Source organism: Chelmon rostratus, chromosome 15 (genome assembly GCF_017976325.1).
Source record: "Chelmon rostratus isolate fCheRos1 chromosome 15, fCheRos1.pri, whole genome shotgun sequence".
Lineage (NCBI taxonomy): Eukaryota > Metazoa > Chordata > Actinopteri > Chaetodontiformes > Chaetodontidae > Chelmon > Chelmon rostratus.
Window position 1 is genome coordinate 9572712 of NC_055672.1, and position 15689 is coordinate 9588400.

At 40.8% G+C, this 15689-nt stretch overlaps 1 protein-coding gene across 1 annotated transcript; it reads right to left on the reverse strand.

Moving 5' to 3' along the window:
* Positions 1 to 100: 100 nt before the first annotated feature.
* LOC121617956 (serine/threonine-protein phosphatase PP1-beta catalytic subunit-like) lies at positions 101 to 14858 on the reverse strand. The gene is made up of 8 exons (XM_041953155.1): positions 14787 to 14858; positions 10594 to 10725; positions 4999 to 5229; positions 4791 to 4895; positions 4592 to 4663; positions 4179 to 4330; positions 3411 to 3545; positions 101 to 2045 (listed from the first exon to the last, which is right to left on the reverse strand). The coding sequence occupies exons 1-8, from the start codon at positions 14836 to 14838 to the stop codon at positions 1941 to 1943; spliced, it is 984 nt and encodes a 327-aa protein (XP_041809089.1). The 5' UTR covers positions 14839 to 14858; the 3' UTR covers positions 101 to 1940.
* Between the last annotated feature and the right edge of the window lie 831 nt (positions 14859 to 15689).

Genomic DNA, 15689 nt, shown 5'->3' on the forward strand with positions numbered 1-15689 from the left:
GCAATGAAGTGTAGTGGGAATTTACAATGCCTACAATTTCTTGACAGTAAAGAGACATGCACTCATGCAAAGACATCAGTAAAAGCAGAGGTGACAACAATTTTGGTTTCCATCCATTTTAATTGAATTTAGAGACTTTCAAACAAACTTGTACAAATTGCAAAACAGCTTTTGGTAACACCTCATTGTTTTCTTATTATCATTATTAGGAAATAAATTAAGTGAATAAAAAGTAAACAATGTGGACAGAGAACATAGAAATACAACAGAAAGAATAATACCACAAAGAGCAAAAGAAAAAGAAAAGAGGCAACTGTTTTCCACAAAGGGTCAACTGCATCTCATTTGCAGTAGACTGAAGTAACTGCCAGCCAGGATTGTCGCTGGTCAGTCAAACATTTGAACTGAAGTACCTCCTCGTGGTAAAGGACACAGTTTGTACTGGCAATGTAATGAAAAGCCCCTCCTGAGCTGTCTAGCTTGAAATTCACAACAACTGATTTGTTCCTCTTTGGGTTGCACTACTCTATTTATACACCAGGTGGCATCAGTGTCACACAGCAGACCGTCCTGGTCCTGCCGCCCACTCCTGACTCCACCAGTTTTCTTTCTCTGTACCAGAACAGATTGGGTGATGTGAGAGGATGATAACTGGCATTTTACCTAAAAGCTTGCAAGAGCAAACTCTGTTATGTTTGTTTGTGTGCTCTATAAACACAGCGCTGAACAATTCAAATATTCTGGAGCATTTTGTGAAGCTTGCTTTTTATTTATTTTGGTTATTTAACACTGCACGGGCTCACTTAGATAAGTTAGACACTTACAAAATTGCAACCAGTGTTGTTAGATATTTTCTCTGCTTATCTGCTTCTAGGAAACTAGGGAAGGACAATTTTATAAGCGCTTTTAATACACCATTTATCCAGTATGTCTGCAGGTAAAATACTGATCTCAAGTGACCCATGTTAGTTAAATGCCTGTGCAACTAACATAACTCTCCACGGACACAACATGCAAAAAAAATCACTCAGCATCTTTCACTACAAATCAAGAGGATCATATTGGGGAAAATATCTTAATGAGAGGGAATAACAAATAGACCCAGGAAAATGTCAGTGCCAGCTCTGTGAGAGAAGCGGCATGTTTTTGTGTGGGTGTAGAGTCGTCGAGGCACAGGGAGGCATGACGGAACGGAGGAATCGATGCCCAGAGGGCGTTGTGTCCGGGTAGAGCGTGTCCACTGCCAGCAGCTTTTGATTTATCCTCTATATTTCATTCACGCCGGTCTTTTCACATTCTTTGCTACTCATGGGGAGGTGCACTTGTTCAATGGTTAAATATATAAAAAATTCACAACAACCGCAAGTTCACCGCACATGCTATAATGTGTTTCAACTGTTTAATTGGAATATGAGAAATGTTATTTCTGTCTATGGAATTCGCATTCCACAGAAACCTCAGTCTCACTGTAATACATTGGAAGGATTCTCTCTGCTTTTGGAGAGGTGAAGGCAAAACAATGTTTAATCTCTACTGTGTTTTTGTTAAACTGAAAAAGAATTCGCCTAACTCAGTCGCTTTGCCTCTCTACACAGAGAAGGCATTTCCTTTCATGACACAGAACCTCAGAAAACCTCAAATGGCATTGGAAGTAAAATCACAAAAAAAGAGAACCTGTTAATAATATCAAAAATACCAACAAACAGGCGAAAAAACAAAACAGATTGGTCACAGCAAATCTATGTACACTTACACATTAAGAAAAGAGCTGTCAGTGGAGTTGAGGAGGGGCTGGGTGAGTGGGGAAGAAAGAGGAGAAAGATTTGGGCAATTAGATAAGCCCTGTATCTTCGCTATACAGGGGAGTTACAGGGGTTGCCGTGATGGCAGACCAGGGACGGAAAGGGTGAGAAGGAGGGGGGAAACCCAAGGCTGCATGTTCACCTCTTCTTGGGGGCTTGGGCGGTGCGGGGTGGGGTGACGGGCCGACCAGAATTTACACCACCATACTGGTACTTGGCCTTCTTCTCTGAGGGCTTGAGGATCTTTAAATAATGAGAAACACATAGAGAGAAGATGCATATGTGAGCGTTTCAGAGATAATAACAAACATCTGAAGGAAATTAAGATCAATGTATACTGAAAATAAAAACCTTAAAACACTTGTGTTTTTGCTCCCACTTCGTTTGTTGTGTTTAAATCCGTGTTAGTGAGCACTTCTCCTTTGCCAACATAATCCATCCACCTGACAGGTGCGGCATATCAAAACGCTGATTAAACAGCATGATTACTGCACGGGTGCAGTTTTATCTTGACAAAAAAGACATTTATTAGGCACTGAACTATGGACTTCTCATACAGCTACAGATATGCATATTTATGGGTGGGTGGGACCGAGTTGATCAAGTTGTTAATTGTGGCCTGTGGAATGTTAGTCCACACCTCTTCAGTGGCGGGGCAAAGTTGCTGGATATCGGCAGGAACTGTCGTACATGTCAATCCAGGGCATCCCATACATGGTCAGTGGGTGACATGTCTGGTGAGTATGCAGCTCACGCAAGAACTGGGATGATTTCAGCATCCGGGAATTGTGTACAGATCCTTGTGACATGGGGCCATGCACTATCACGCTGCAACATGAGGTGATGGCGGTGGATCAACGGTACATCACGATGACATTAGCAAACCGCTCGCCAGCACAACCCCATACACGCTGTCTGCCATCTGCCCGGTACAATGAAAACCAGGTATACTCCATAAAGGGAACACTTGCCAAACTGCCAGACGCTTGATGCTGAGCATTTTCCTGCTCAAGTCGGTTACGACGATGAACTACAGTCAGGTCAAGACCCTGGTGAGGACGACGAGCGTACAGATGAGCTTCCTGAAACAGTTTCTGACAGTTTGTGCAGAAATTCTTTGGTTTGGCTAATCAACTGTTGCTGTTGCTGTAGCTGTCTGGGTGGCCGGTCTCAGACAATCTTGCAGGTGAAGGTTGAGGTCCCGGGCTGGGGCAGTTACATGTCGTCTGCAGTTGTCACATTGGTCAGATGTACTACCAAATTCTTGGAAATGGCATTGGAGACGGCTTATGGTAGTGAAATGAGTGTTCAATTCATGGCCAACAGCTCTGGTGGATATTCCTGCAGTCAGCACGTCAGCTTCAAGCTCCCCCAAAACTTGTGACATCTGTGGCATAGTGTTGTGATAAAACTGCACACTTTAAAGTGGCCTTTAATTGTGACCAGCTAAAGGCACACCTGTGCAATAATCATGATGTTAAATCACCATCTTGATATGTTGCATCTGTCAGTTGGATGGATTATCTTGGCAAAGAAGAAATGCACACTAACACAGATTTAAACAAATGTGTGAACAATATAAGTCTTAGATCTTAGTTTTCACACTACCTGGAAGGAGCACATGAGAGATTCGTCAACACTCATCATGCCGCCTGCATTGTCAAACTCCCCGCAGTAGTTTGGAGCAGAGAAAAGTGTGACCAGTTGGCGTTTGGCAAAGAACTCGTAACCATCCTCCACAACCTGTTAGAAGACACATGACATTATTCCACCGCCTACAGCAATCAATACCAAGAAACATCTTCAGCTACTTTCAGAATCCAACATTGCTATCAAGGTTGAGTGTACAAAACCACCTACACCCGAATCGATACGAAACGCCCAATGCAACGAGTCGAAATAGCCGTTGTCAATTTAACGATAACAGCTTTTGTGTTACTTGTTCAAGTTGTTCAATCAATAGAACAGAAAAATTTGACATTTCAGTTCTGATCTGGTAAATATACCTGATGTCATTGTCTGAAATGCAAACAGTAGCTTCTCATTCTGTTACATACTATTTTACTTGAGAAAAAAAACTAGATTGATAATGACTGAGTGCTAAATCAAATTCTAATGAATTATGCATGAAGAAAAAAATAGATGAAATAGGAGCAGGAAACTGGGGGCTACACTGCTGCACAAGGTCTATTAATATGTGGTTTAGCTTGGGTGTCTGTGGTTTTGCATCAGCCACAGTAATTACTTGTACCATAGACATGCAAACTAATTTTAAGTCTCCAAGAAAAAAAAACACAAGATCAATTTGCTTGCTATGTGTCTCCTGCATTTACACTCAGTATCCACGCTCGCTGTGTTCATTCTCTTCATAATTACCTGGTGGGCTCTGCAGATGAGGTCCAGGTCATGGCGGTTTAGAAACTTGCTGACCACATCTGCCCCAAAGGTGAACGAGACTCCGCGGTCGTTCTCTCCCCAACCTTGTACATCCTTATCTGGGTCCGACCACAACAGGTCACACAGCAGGCCTGAGAGACACAGGCGGAGAGGGGAGAAAGAAATAAAGAACAGAGAAAATCAGGAAAGAGCAAAGAGGAGAGTGTGGACAGACAACTGGGGGAGGATGTGCTAAAGATCCAGCTGACTTTGCTGATGCAACATAGACCATCCACTGATGCAACAGCCCTTCATTCAAGAAGAGAGATAGGCTCGGTGTTGTCAAAGGTAAACTTTAAATTCCACAGAGAAATCCAGAGGAAGTGAACAAGTTCGGTAATAAGTATGAGCACCTGTATCAGGCACATCTGTGGGCCTCATGATCCTGCGAATTTGCTCCATTGACTGCAAATCAGGCGATAGCCCTAAAATAGAAAATGAAGATGGTTACTTTTTAATTGGAGTTGCGACGACTACATTTCGAACAAGAGCATCAAAAAGTCCCAGTTTACATATGGGACGAGAGGAGGAAGTACATGCCAGTTCTCTTACCTCCATGGCAGCAGAAGATCTTCTCATCAATGATAGCAGCAATGGGGAGGCAGTTAAAGCAGTCAGTGAAGGTCTTCCACAACTTAATATTGAACCTGCGCTTGCCTGGTGGAACACATCAACATGCATTGTTAGAACCAAACTATGTGTATGTGCCTCTGGGCTTTTTATGCGTGAATGCGTGCTGGGTGAGTTTATTTCTACTCACACTCATCGTAGAAACCGTAGATGCGGTTGATGGAAGCACACTCATGGTTGCCCCTGAGCAGGAAAAAGTTCTCTGGGTATTTGATCTTGTATGCCAACAGAAGGCAGATGGTTTCCAGGGACTGTTTCCCTCTGTCCACATAGTCACCCAGGAAAAGGTAGTTTGCCTCTGGAGGGAAGCCACCATACTCAAACAACCGCAGCAGATCTGTGTACTGCCCATGGATATCACCTGAAAAAGAGGTGAGTGGGAGGCGAAAGGGAAGACAAGATGTTAAACAATGCAGATGCAGAGATCGTGAAAAGATGCTAGAATATAGTCAAAAAAGTGAAGGACAGAAGCAAATACTTTCAGTTTTTGAATCTTCAAACCACATATTAGCCACCTTGTGCACATACACACACACACACACATCGACTCCTATCTCTCTGAATCCATTTCGATTTTCAGAACACAGCCAGGCATGTAGGTTGGTGGGGATATATGTCTGTGCCCATGCTTTACTGGGACTACAGCTTCAAGCCCAAGGATACACACACAAAATGAGCCATTACAGCTGTCACCAGATCAATGCCGCGGCCCATGGGAAATGAGCTACAGAGGGAGAGAATGCTGACAATCCAGGTTAATCACAAAAATAAAGGACACACATACACATATCCACACAAACTAACTCTAATCTGAACAGCTCTCCCAGGATTCAGGGTCAACCTTGTCTCTCTGTGACAGCAGTCAGGCAGCGATGTGCTGGGGACGCTCTTACCAAAGCACAGGATCTCAGCAGGGGAGCCTCACTCCATCACCTAGCCAAGACCTGCTTCCTTTTATATCCTCTTGCACCAACTTATGAGCTGCTCTAATTTGGGCCACGTACTCCAGACACAGAGGACTGCAGAGAGCCTCAACAGAAAGGCTAGGACAATAATAATAGGCTTCATTGTGACCAAAACGGAAAGCGAATGCATGCGCCACACTCTTTTTAAAGCAATGCTTCATTACAAGATGGCACCAAATACAAATTAAAATGAAATAATAGGCCTTGTTACGCTGTGCAGCTGTCTGGCCCTGACATAAAAATGACCAACAAAAATTGCAACTTCTTGGCTGGCATGATTTTTTTCTATTTCCCCATGCCTGTCACTGATCTAGGCACCAAAACCCAAACCACGACTGGCAGCAAAGCTATATGGCTACAGGCCTGTACTTATTTTTGCCTGTGTCTTAGGATGATGGCACGCAAAAACACACTTTTTTCTCTGCAAATGAATGATTAAAGGAACAGTTCTGAACGTTTGAAGTCTAGCTCCATCTTATACTCAGTGGTCATGTTGTGCAGAGCAGCTGTGTTTCACCATCAATCATTTTCTTTGCCCTGGACACACGGCCCCAGCTTGCCATCTAGAGTTTTGATACAAGTACTGGTAAAGGTAACAACTGCCCATTAATAATACAATATCAAAGCTTCAATGAAACAAGTCTTAAAGTATTAATCTAGTGTGAAGTCTGAAAAGCTCTTAACATTTCCAAACCAGTAGCTGAGTTGCTGTTTTCTTCTCATAGGACAGTGAAAAGGAGACGGTAGGTGTAAAGTAGGGATACATGTGTCAGAAATAATTTAGAAATACTTTTGACAATGCAGCACAAATTGCTGCATAGAAAAACATACTATACAAATAAGGTTTATTACTATTAAGCATCTTCCTAAAAATTAATTTTGATATCTCTTTCCATTTTATTAGAATTTCACTTTTAAAGCAGAAGATGCACTTCTTTTTGTACTCCAGTTAACAGTATTTCAGTGTTAGTCCTCTCAATAGCAAAATTCAGTCCTATCTTTCATATTTTGTTGATGGTCAATTAAAAGTGTGCGTCTACATTGTGCTAATCTAAAAGACCAGAAAACTGCTAAAATCTACAAATACTACCTAAAAACATGAAAATACTCATTCCAACTGACACAGATTTTTTAGTCTTGGCAGTCTGAAAGCAACATACTGGACAACGGAGTAAATACAGAGGACGTCACACAGAGAACAATAATTCTTGGTTGTGCCTGCACCAAAACAGAAATGGACATGAGGCATAAAGAATTAGCATTGCTCATTTATGATGCAGTCTGCACAGAAAAAGAAACAAACATGAAAAGCCACATTTGGATAAAATGGTAGACATGGCAACATAGACTGTAATCTCTGCAGAGACAGTTGGGGTTGAGTGAACTTTGTAAGAGCAGGGCTAACTTCAGAAGAGCTGTGGCTCTGTAGTAAAACCAGGATTAACTGGATTATAAAATAATACTCTTTTACCATGCCATTTCCCAGCATTACTGCTGTTTTCACATTTTTGTTTTATTTTTCATTTCTCTTTCCACACCTGTGACGTTAACTGTCTTTAGTTCTCTTGTAAAAAATAAACATGTTTAAATAATTTCAATAGGAACGACATAGCAGACTTGTATATTTGAAAATGGCTACCTCAGTTTAATTTTACACTAACTTTCCTAAACCCCTTGTTGAGTTGCTGCATGTCTGAAAGTGCATTTGGGAGCATCACCGACACTGGCTTTCTATGGGGTAAAACCTCACCCACCACCCCCACACACCTGCGCGATCACAGGGAATAGTAGGATGACAGTGAATAATTTACTCAGCACTGCTGCTGTAGTCTCAAAAATCTGAGAATAGCCGCACAGAGATTTAGGATTTAAAACGCAGAGCAAAGGGCTGAACCTGAGGTCAGTGTTATAAACTAGCAAGATTTGTCTCAGAAGACCACATGATATAAAAACAATGGCGATAAGAGAACTCTACAACAGTAAGACACAGCAGTGCATCCTATAAATCCCCAGGTAAACCACCTATGTGTGGTTCATCAATATTATATCTCATGCTGACATGCTCCTATGTACTGAAAGAACAGACCAATAAATAGATCATTAATAATAAAAAAAACAATCAAACAAAACAATGCCTATGCATGCACAATATAATGGCCATCATATAACTAGCCTATCATCAGAGCACTGGTATTTAAGTAATAAAGCTTGAGTCAAGGGCACTGTTGCCCTTGTTGTTACCGTCTGTGTGTAGCCAGATAATCAACTAGTTCAAAAGCACCCACACAAAAAAACAACCCTGGTGTGAGGAACACTGAATAATACTGCTCAAAGCACATTTCAAGCTGAAAACAACAAATAAACACATTTAGCAAATAGGCTGACTGTCCATTATCCATACACCGCTGAATCCTTTGCAGGGTCACGGGGGGGGCTGGAGCCTATCCCAGCCGTCTCTCGGGCGAAGGCAGGGGACCAGCCTACCACAGGGCTACATATACAGACAAACACACACACTCATTCACACCTATGGGCAATTTAGAGTTATCAATTAACCTAAGCATGTTTTTGGACTGTGGGAGGAAGCCGGAGAACCCGGTGAGAACCCACGCTGCACAGGGAGAACATGCAAACTCCACACAGAAAGACCCCAGGCAGGATCGAACCGGGGATCTTCTAGCTGTGAGGCGACGCTGCTAACCACCAAGCCACCGTGCAGCCCCCCCTAAATGTAATATAGTCTTTTTTTGCTGTGCTTGATGGCATGACACACAAAATCATTTTCAAATAATGAAGGATTCACTTTCCACAAAAAACAAAACAGGCAGATTTTCATAAACAATGTGCAAAAACACTACATGAAAAATATAATAATACATGCAGTGTCTTATTTCAAGTGTTATTTGAAACTTAAAAACAGCATGGCTGATAACAAGACATGAGAATATCACCTTATGGATACATATAACACCTCAGGATACATACATCAAACTTTAAAAAAAACGAAAAAAAAAAAGGGCAACAACAGAAACAAATGTGCACCTATACTCAGAGGCCCAATATACTAATGTGGAATGTAAACAATTAACACAAATCACTTCAGGGTGAGAAATTTCATACAGGCTTACTGTGATATTCTGCTAAAATATGGCTAAATTATTACATGTATTTATTATATCGTCAACTTTAATATGAGAGAATTCCATGTTTTCATCTCAATCTCTTCAGTTTGTGAACTGTTTGTCCTGCTTTTCAGTCAGTATTTGTAGTCAGACATAATTAAAGGCATTCTATTTGATTTTCCCAAACACTGACACTGTACCACGGGTTGAAATGTATGATAAATGCTACCACAAACATACACAGTATAAACATAGCATGCATGCTAGTGGTCTTTCTTCAGCTAATTCAACAGGCAAACAAATCAGATACAGTTTGCTCTGAATCAGTACAGTCCTATTATGGTTAACATCCAACCCCATGGTAATTTTCAGAGGATTGTGATTGTAGGGTGTTGGTAATCATTATCATCTGTCTGGATTATTTTAGTAACAAAATTACTATCCAACACATCCTCACACTGTGAGTTTGATTATTATAATTGTCAACAACACCGTATTTTTAAAAAATCCAACTTTATATTAGTCTGTTCAGACAAATGATAAAGCCAAACAATGTCAAAGCTGCCGGTTTGGTGAAATTATGCCAGTGGCATTGAGGTTAACGTGTTTAAGAGAGAGAAAGCGCAGAACCTGATCCATGTGGCCCTAGTAAATAATTAAAGGCATTCACTGTTTGGTCTTTATAGTCAATGGTGGTGCTCTGAAAGCCTGCCAACACAGCCGTAGGTTAAAGTAATCAGTTGGAGGATAGAGGTTCCGCAATGAAACAAAGAAAGTAAAGGAGCGACAAAGACGGCTCACACAGGGACAAAAAACACCACCTCAAACTCATGCATATTTTAGAGTAATATATCAGGGTAAAGTCTACATGAATAAGGGCATATGACGCCTTCAAAAAGTCAGTTATTGTGATCAGTGCAAATGTCAGACACATGGATAATGTGATGCTCTTGACATCCAATATGAATCAATTGGATTTAAACAAATTAATGATTCCCATTATCACATTTACCGCTTAATACACATAATACAAATGCTGCCATCTGAGGTTAAGACAGTATTAGGTCTACCTAACAACAAACTCAAAGTAAATGTTTGTGGGAGGGAACTGGTATGAGGACAGCCACAAATGAACTGTGTGTAGGCCTGAGCCTATATGTGAGCTTGTTTACTGTGTTTTCAAGGACTGGCACACATATTATACAGTTCAGTCGTTTGCAGTGCAGCGCTACACTGTAGGGAAAAGATAAAGGATGTGGGAGTGTGCAGAGATGTGCAGGAGCCAGCTACAGATAGTGATAGTGGTAGCATTTCAACTGTTGGGAGGGAGTTCAATTGCGAATGTGCACTCCTTTGCTCCACATCGGTCTGTCCATTTCATACGCGTGTGCAGTTTCATATGAATCATTCTATAACATCCACAGAGTCAAGGTAAGACACTGACAATATATGACCCAGGTTGGGGCAGTGTTATCCAGTCTGTTTAAAAAACCTGAAAACCCTTCAGTTTAAACGGCACTTCTGATGTGCTTTAACGGACATGTCATAGCACTGAATTTATAATTTATAAATCAAAAAGCAAAACTAAACTTAATGTGGTGAAAAAACAGGCTCAAGAGCAAAATGTACAACACTGACCACAGATCTTCAGGGGTGCCTCAAGCTCCAGCAGGATGGGCTGGCTGAGGAAGATCTCCCTGGATTTGATGCAGAGGCCGCGCACCTCTGCCTCTGTCATCTGGACTATCTTCCCCGGGCGACATCCCCGTACTGGAGAGGAGAGAAAAGACCCGGTCAGCTCTATCAACAACAGTTGTCATCATTTTCAGGTGTAACACAGCAGCACCGGCAACCCCCAGCACCATAAAGTTCATCAGCACGAGACCATGATACAATAATTTTTCACCTAAGGGGAGAAAAAAAAACCCACATTCAACAGAATCACAAGGCAATCTTAAAATCTGATGAGCTGTGGGCGTAATGGCTCTGTAGCTTATAGCTGCTTAGTCTCAGCCATACTCAATAAACCCACTGCTGAGACTGTGAGAGCAGCTTGCATCTTCAGCACTGGTGTGGGTTTATTGGCTGTGTAGTTGCACTGTTAGCTTAAGCCTACTTTCTGGCGTTCTGCCACAGCTCTGGGTGCAGATTTATCTTAAAAACGATGAAAAGAGGAGTGAGAATTGCAAACGCTGGCTATAGTCAGCAGTAGAAATATTCAGAGATATGAAAATTTAGATTATACAGAAAAACTGCTTCCTTGCTAAGGCAACTGGTGGCTTGTATAAAACTGAAGCTAAGTTCATGCAGTTTTTGCATTTTATATATTTGATATTTGTGTTTGATTTAATATGTGGACAGCGTGGTTAGTGCAATATCTCTGAAAGGTAGCTTTTTCTTAAAAAATGGCTTACAATCAGTCACATGACATTACAGCTATGCAAAAAGTAAGTGTTGCTTCAGGTAAACAAAGGTGGAAATCCAATTAAATAAATATTAGGCTGAAGATATATAGCGGTGATTTAGCAGTGATCAATTGTGCTTCATCACGTCACAAGAAGCAAATCAAAGCACTGTATGAAGATGAACCATTGACGATGGAAACAAAAGTGATGAACAAATCCATGACTGAGGAATTATGTAATAACAAACCATTTTGGCATTGGCCTAAAGCTAGACGCCCACTAAAGATTCCAATAAAGGATAGCTGAGCCTAGTAAAACAAATGCATGTTAGTTAGAGATGAACTTCACTTAAACACTTTTCATATTTGCCTTTTTGTTTTCTTAAAGGATGACAAATCAGAGAATGGCCAAACAGGGAGCAGTTCAAAATGGATTAACTGATGTATTGGTAAGTACTTCCTAAAGCTTAGTAAAAGCATTTTTATGCATACAGAAACATACACGTGTGCATATACATGCTACTTACACACTGGACTCAGACTCCCTCACTGTCACTGCCTTAGTCATCAGTCACATAATCCAACCAAATCTGAGAGAAGTGAGTGAACCAGAGGAATATGGATCCTCACAGATGGTAAATCTGAGAGCCAAATCTATTCTCGGGCTGCACCACCCTTAATGAAGTGTTGCTTTACACCATCCATTTCACACCATCAATTTTCTTTATCATCCATCTACTGCATCAGCACTGCTTCATACCCATGGTGTGAAGCATGAAATTGCAGAAGTAGGGCTCTTCACTCAACGGCCAGGCCTCATCAGAACCGAGTGAGTTAAGCTTGGATGCTTAGGCTGCTCGGCTTTAACACTGAACCTTTCCCTGTTCGCACTTCTGCAGGCTGGCACTTTTAAAAGAGATTACGTTCTTAAGAACATTAAGGGGCAAAGGCTAAAATGAAGCAATGACAAGGATTTACAACCATCAGAGACCAAATCACTGGTGGTGTGTGTGCCACTGTGTGACTGTACGCTCGGCTGGAGAAAGTGACACAGTGTTCTTTAAGTTTTAATTCAAATGAATAAGCACTCTCACTGACACTTGGCTTTTCCCCAAGACCAAATTTTCTCAGACAGCAAAACATACAATAAGCTATTGTGTAATGTTGGGACACAAAATAAAGCCTCAAGGCCTTTCGAATTATCTGGTTTAGACACTTAGCACCAGAGAATTTCTAGTCTCTTGAATTGGTTTGTTAACTCTGTGCCTAACATCAGAAAATATCTGTGCATGTGTTTAAGACCAAAATTGGTTTTGTTACACTACAACTATATGACATATATCCATAAAAAACAAACAAACAAAAATTTTGGAGGCAAAACCTTTATCAAAACAGACACACAAACCTAGAGCTGGGCACTGGGAAAATAAACACCTGCATTTAATGAAAGGTAAAAACCGATCTGAAAGCCTGGCTTTGGTGTCTGCCAAGTTGCAGGGTGTGTTTTCTTGGCTAGTTCCAATAAACCAATTAGAATAAGGTTGTTTTTTTTATATATATAGGTCTAGTGTCTTAATTCCAAGACCTGAACTGATCCAGACTAATCAGCAACAACCACCACTACTGCCATAGGCACCAAGAAGAAAAGATCTTCAAAGTGGTCTGTCACTAGTAGAAATTTATTACCTAGAATAAAAAAAGATGCTACTCTATAATGATCTGTTATCACATTCCTAAATCATTTGCTCATATACTCAATCTGAAACCTTTAGTGAATTCACACCACTAACTACAAAGCTGAACGATTATGTAAGAAGACTATGAAACAATAACATCCAAATCAATTAGTCATGTGTAGTCACTTGTTTCATCCTGCACTAACAAGATCACAGCAGAACTGAATACCTAAGAAAGACATCAAACTTATCTTCAAAATATGAGCAACACAATCAACAAGTCACAGCGGTCCAAGCTGAGTACACAGGAATACATTATATGAAGCATCAATACTGAAGTATTGTATTTTATTGTTTTGTGTTTATTTTAATTTAATTTCACCATTTGGTAGCAATGTTAACATAAAATTTGACTGCAAGACACACAAGGGAGATGCAGCAAGATTTTCCAGCAATAACTATTAATAACAAAATCTTCATATTTCAGTACTGGCAGTGTGTCTTCATCTCTCCATCACAGATACTGGTGGAAAGTATGCCAAGGACAGCTGAATTTGCCTTAGCGGTCTGGTCTGACTCAAAGGATGTATCACAGGGGAACAGAAAACTCACCACCTTCTCTTGGGCAGGTGAACGGCCAGCACAAATGAATTTTTGCACATCCCTCTCTCTGCCGAACACATAACCCGGTCCTAACACACCGACAATTCCCCTTATTTACCAAACATGACATCAATAATGTGACAGTGAACACAGCAAGACGGCATACTTTAAACCACATATATGAGCATTCTTGAGTACAGGCCAGAGAAGCACACAGTATTTATTATATCAATCATACTTTTGCAAAGTCTTCAGTTTGGGTTTTGTCTTTCACCTAAGATGCAGACATTTAAAGGGAATGTGTGCGCAACGTGGGCCCACTGTGCACGAGTGCACTGAATCACAGCAACCTGCCCACTAAAACATACCTACAAACCCAAAGAGGAGTGAGCTGCGAAAGTTAAAATTACTTCACAGAGTAGTGTAGTGATAAGGGCATTCAATACCAAATGAAGGGGTTATCTATATATTAGTGTTTTTGGTCCTCTTTCTCTATCTTATCCGATCCCCCTTCTCAATGATGTGACATTAACCAGACCAGCAATAGAAAACGAACAGTATATCACAACGACAACTAACAGCAGCGCGGATATGAGCAAAACTTAACCGTGTCAAGGACAGGGGCGCAGGTGAAAATCGGTGTACATGCCTTGGCTCAGCAAATATTAACCTAACCTACCTAACAGTTACAACCGTTAGAGCCATGACAAATGATTCTGGCTGTCATTTTAATGTTAGGACGCACAGGACAAGCGTCCCAGCCCCTCCTGCGACCAGCCGTACATAATTTGGAAAATAAATGAGCCAGAATACAGCGAAAAAACAGCAGGCGGAAAGTTTAATTACATGCTGAAGTAAGGACACAATAAAATCTCTTAAAAAGAGTCACGTAGCTATTACTGCTATAACTGAGAAATGTAGGCGTTCACCGCTGACACTGTTTATAAACACGGCCAGCTAACAGTAACGTTAGCCAGAGCTAGCCGGGGATACAACGTTACGAGTGGCTGTCGTTAGCCTGTTAGCTAGCACATTTCCAGCGTTTTGTGAGGCAACCGCGGTAGTTACTGAATAAATCTCACACCAGGCTTAGTGAACATAAACAACTAGCTCTGTGTAACATTACAAACTATACTGAAATTGTTCACCTTCCAGGAGCCGAGAGATGAGGCTGTCCACGTTCAATTCACCCTCCGCCATCTTCAAACTGATGTGGTACAGTGTTGGTCGATTCCATTCTCCCTATAGGCACCGGGAGGCGCTGTTGTCAAGGAAACAGTAACGGGAGATAATATAGACTAACAAAGTGCCATTTTAACCATCTTTAAATGTATAAAATAAAATAAACAAGTTTGTCAGTGGCTTTAGGCTAACACATATCCTATAGTAAATTAAACTCAGCACACACGTTATTATTTTGAATTTGATTTGGGTTTATGCTCATAGTGTTGGGAAAAAGTGGCCAGACCTAAGTATTAGCCATTCAACAATGTAAAAATAGTAATTTACAAGTAAAGGTCATGCATTCAAAATTTTACTTAGTTAGATTAATTCGTGGGAGTAAAAAGTACAATATAGCATGTAGCGAAATTGTTAAATGTCAGAAAATAAAATAAAAAAAACAATGCCCTGAAATTGTACCTCAGTACTTGAGTAAGTGTGTTTTGCACCACTGTGTGCTTGCGACATAACTGCCAGAGGTAGTCAGCGGTATTCATCACTGTATGGAGCCCATAAAATGACCCCTTTTATGTTTTATAAGTAGGCAATCTCACTGGCAGTAATGATTAAGGTAAAACATGTGTGCTAATGTGTGCTGTGCTCCAAGCAGAATCATTACTACATGGGTGGTTTGCGTAATAAATGATATGGTGATATTTGTATTTGCTGTGTTATTAAGATAAATACCATTAACATGTAATGGTGAGGATTTCCTGGCAGTCTGCAACAGGTCAGGACTGACTGATGTCTGGTTGTCCAGATGTCGCTTGAGCAATCACACTAGATAGGAGTTTCTATTGCAAATTCTTTATTCCAAATAACCCAAAAAA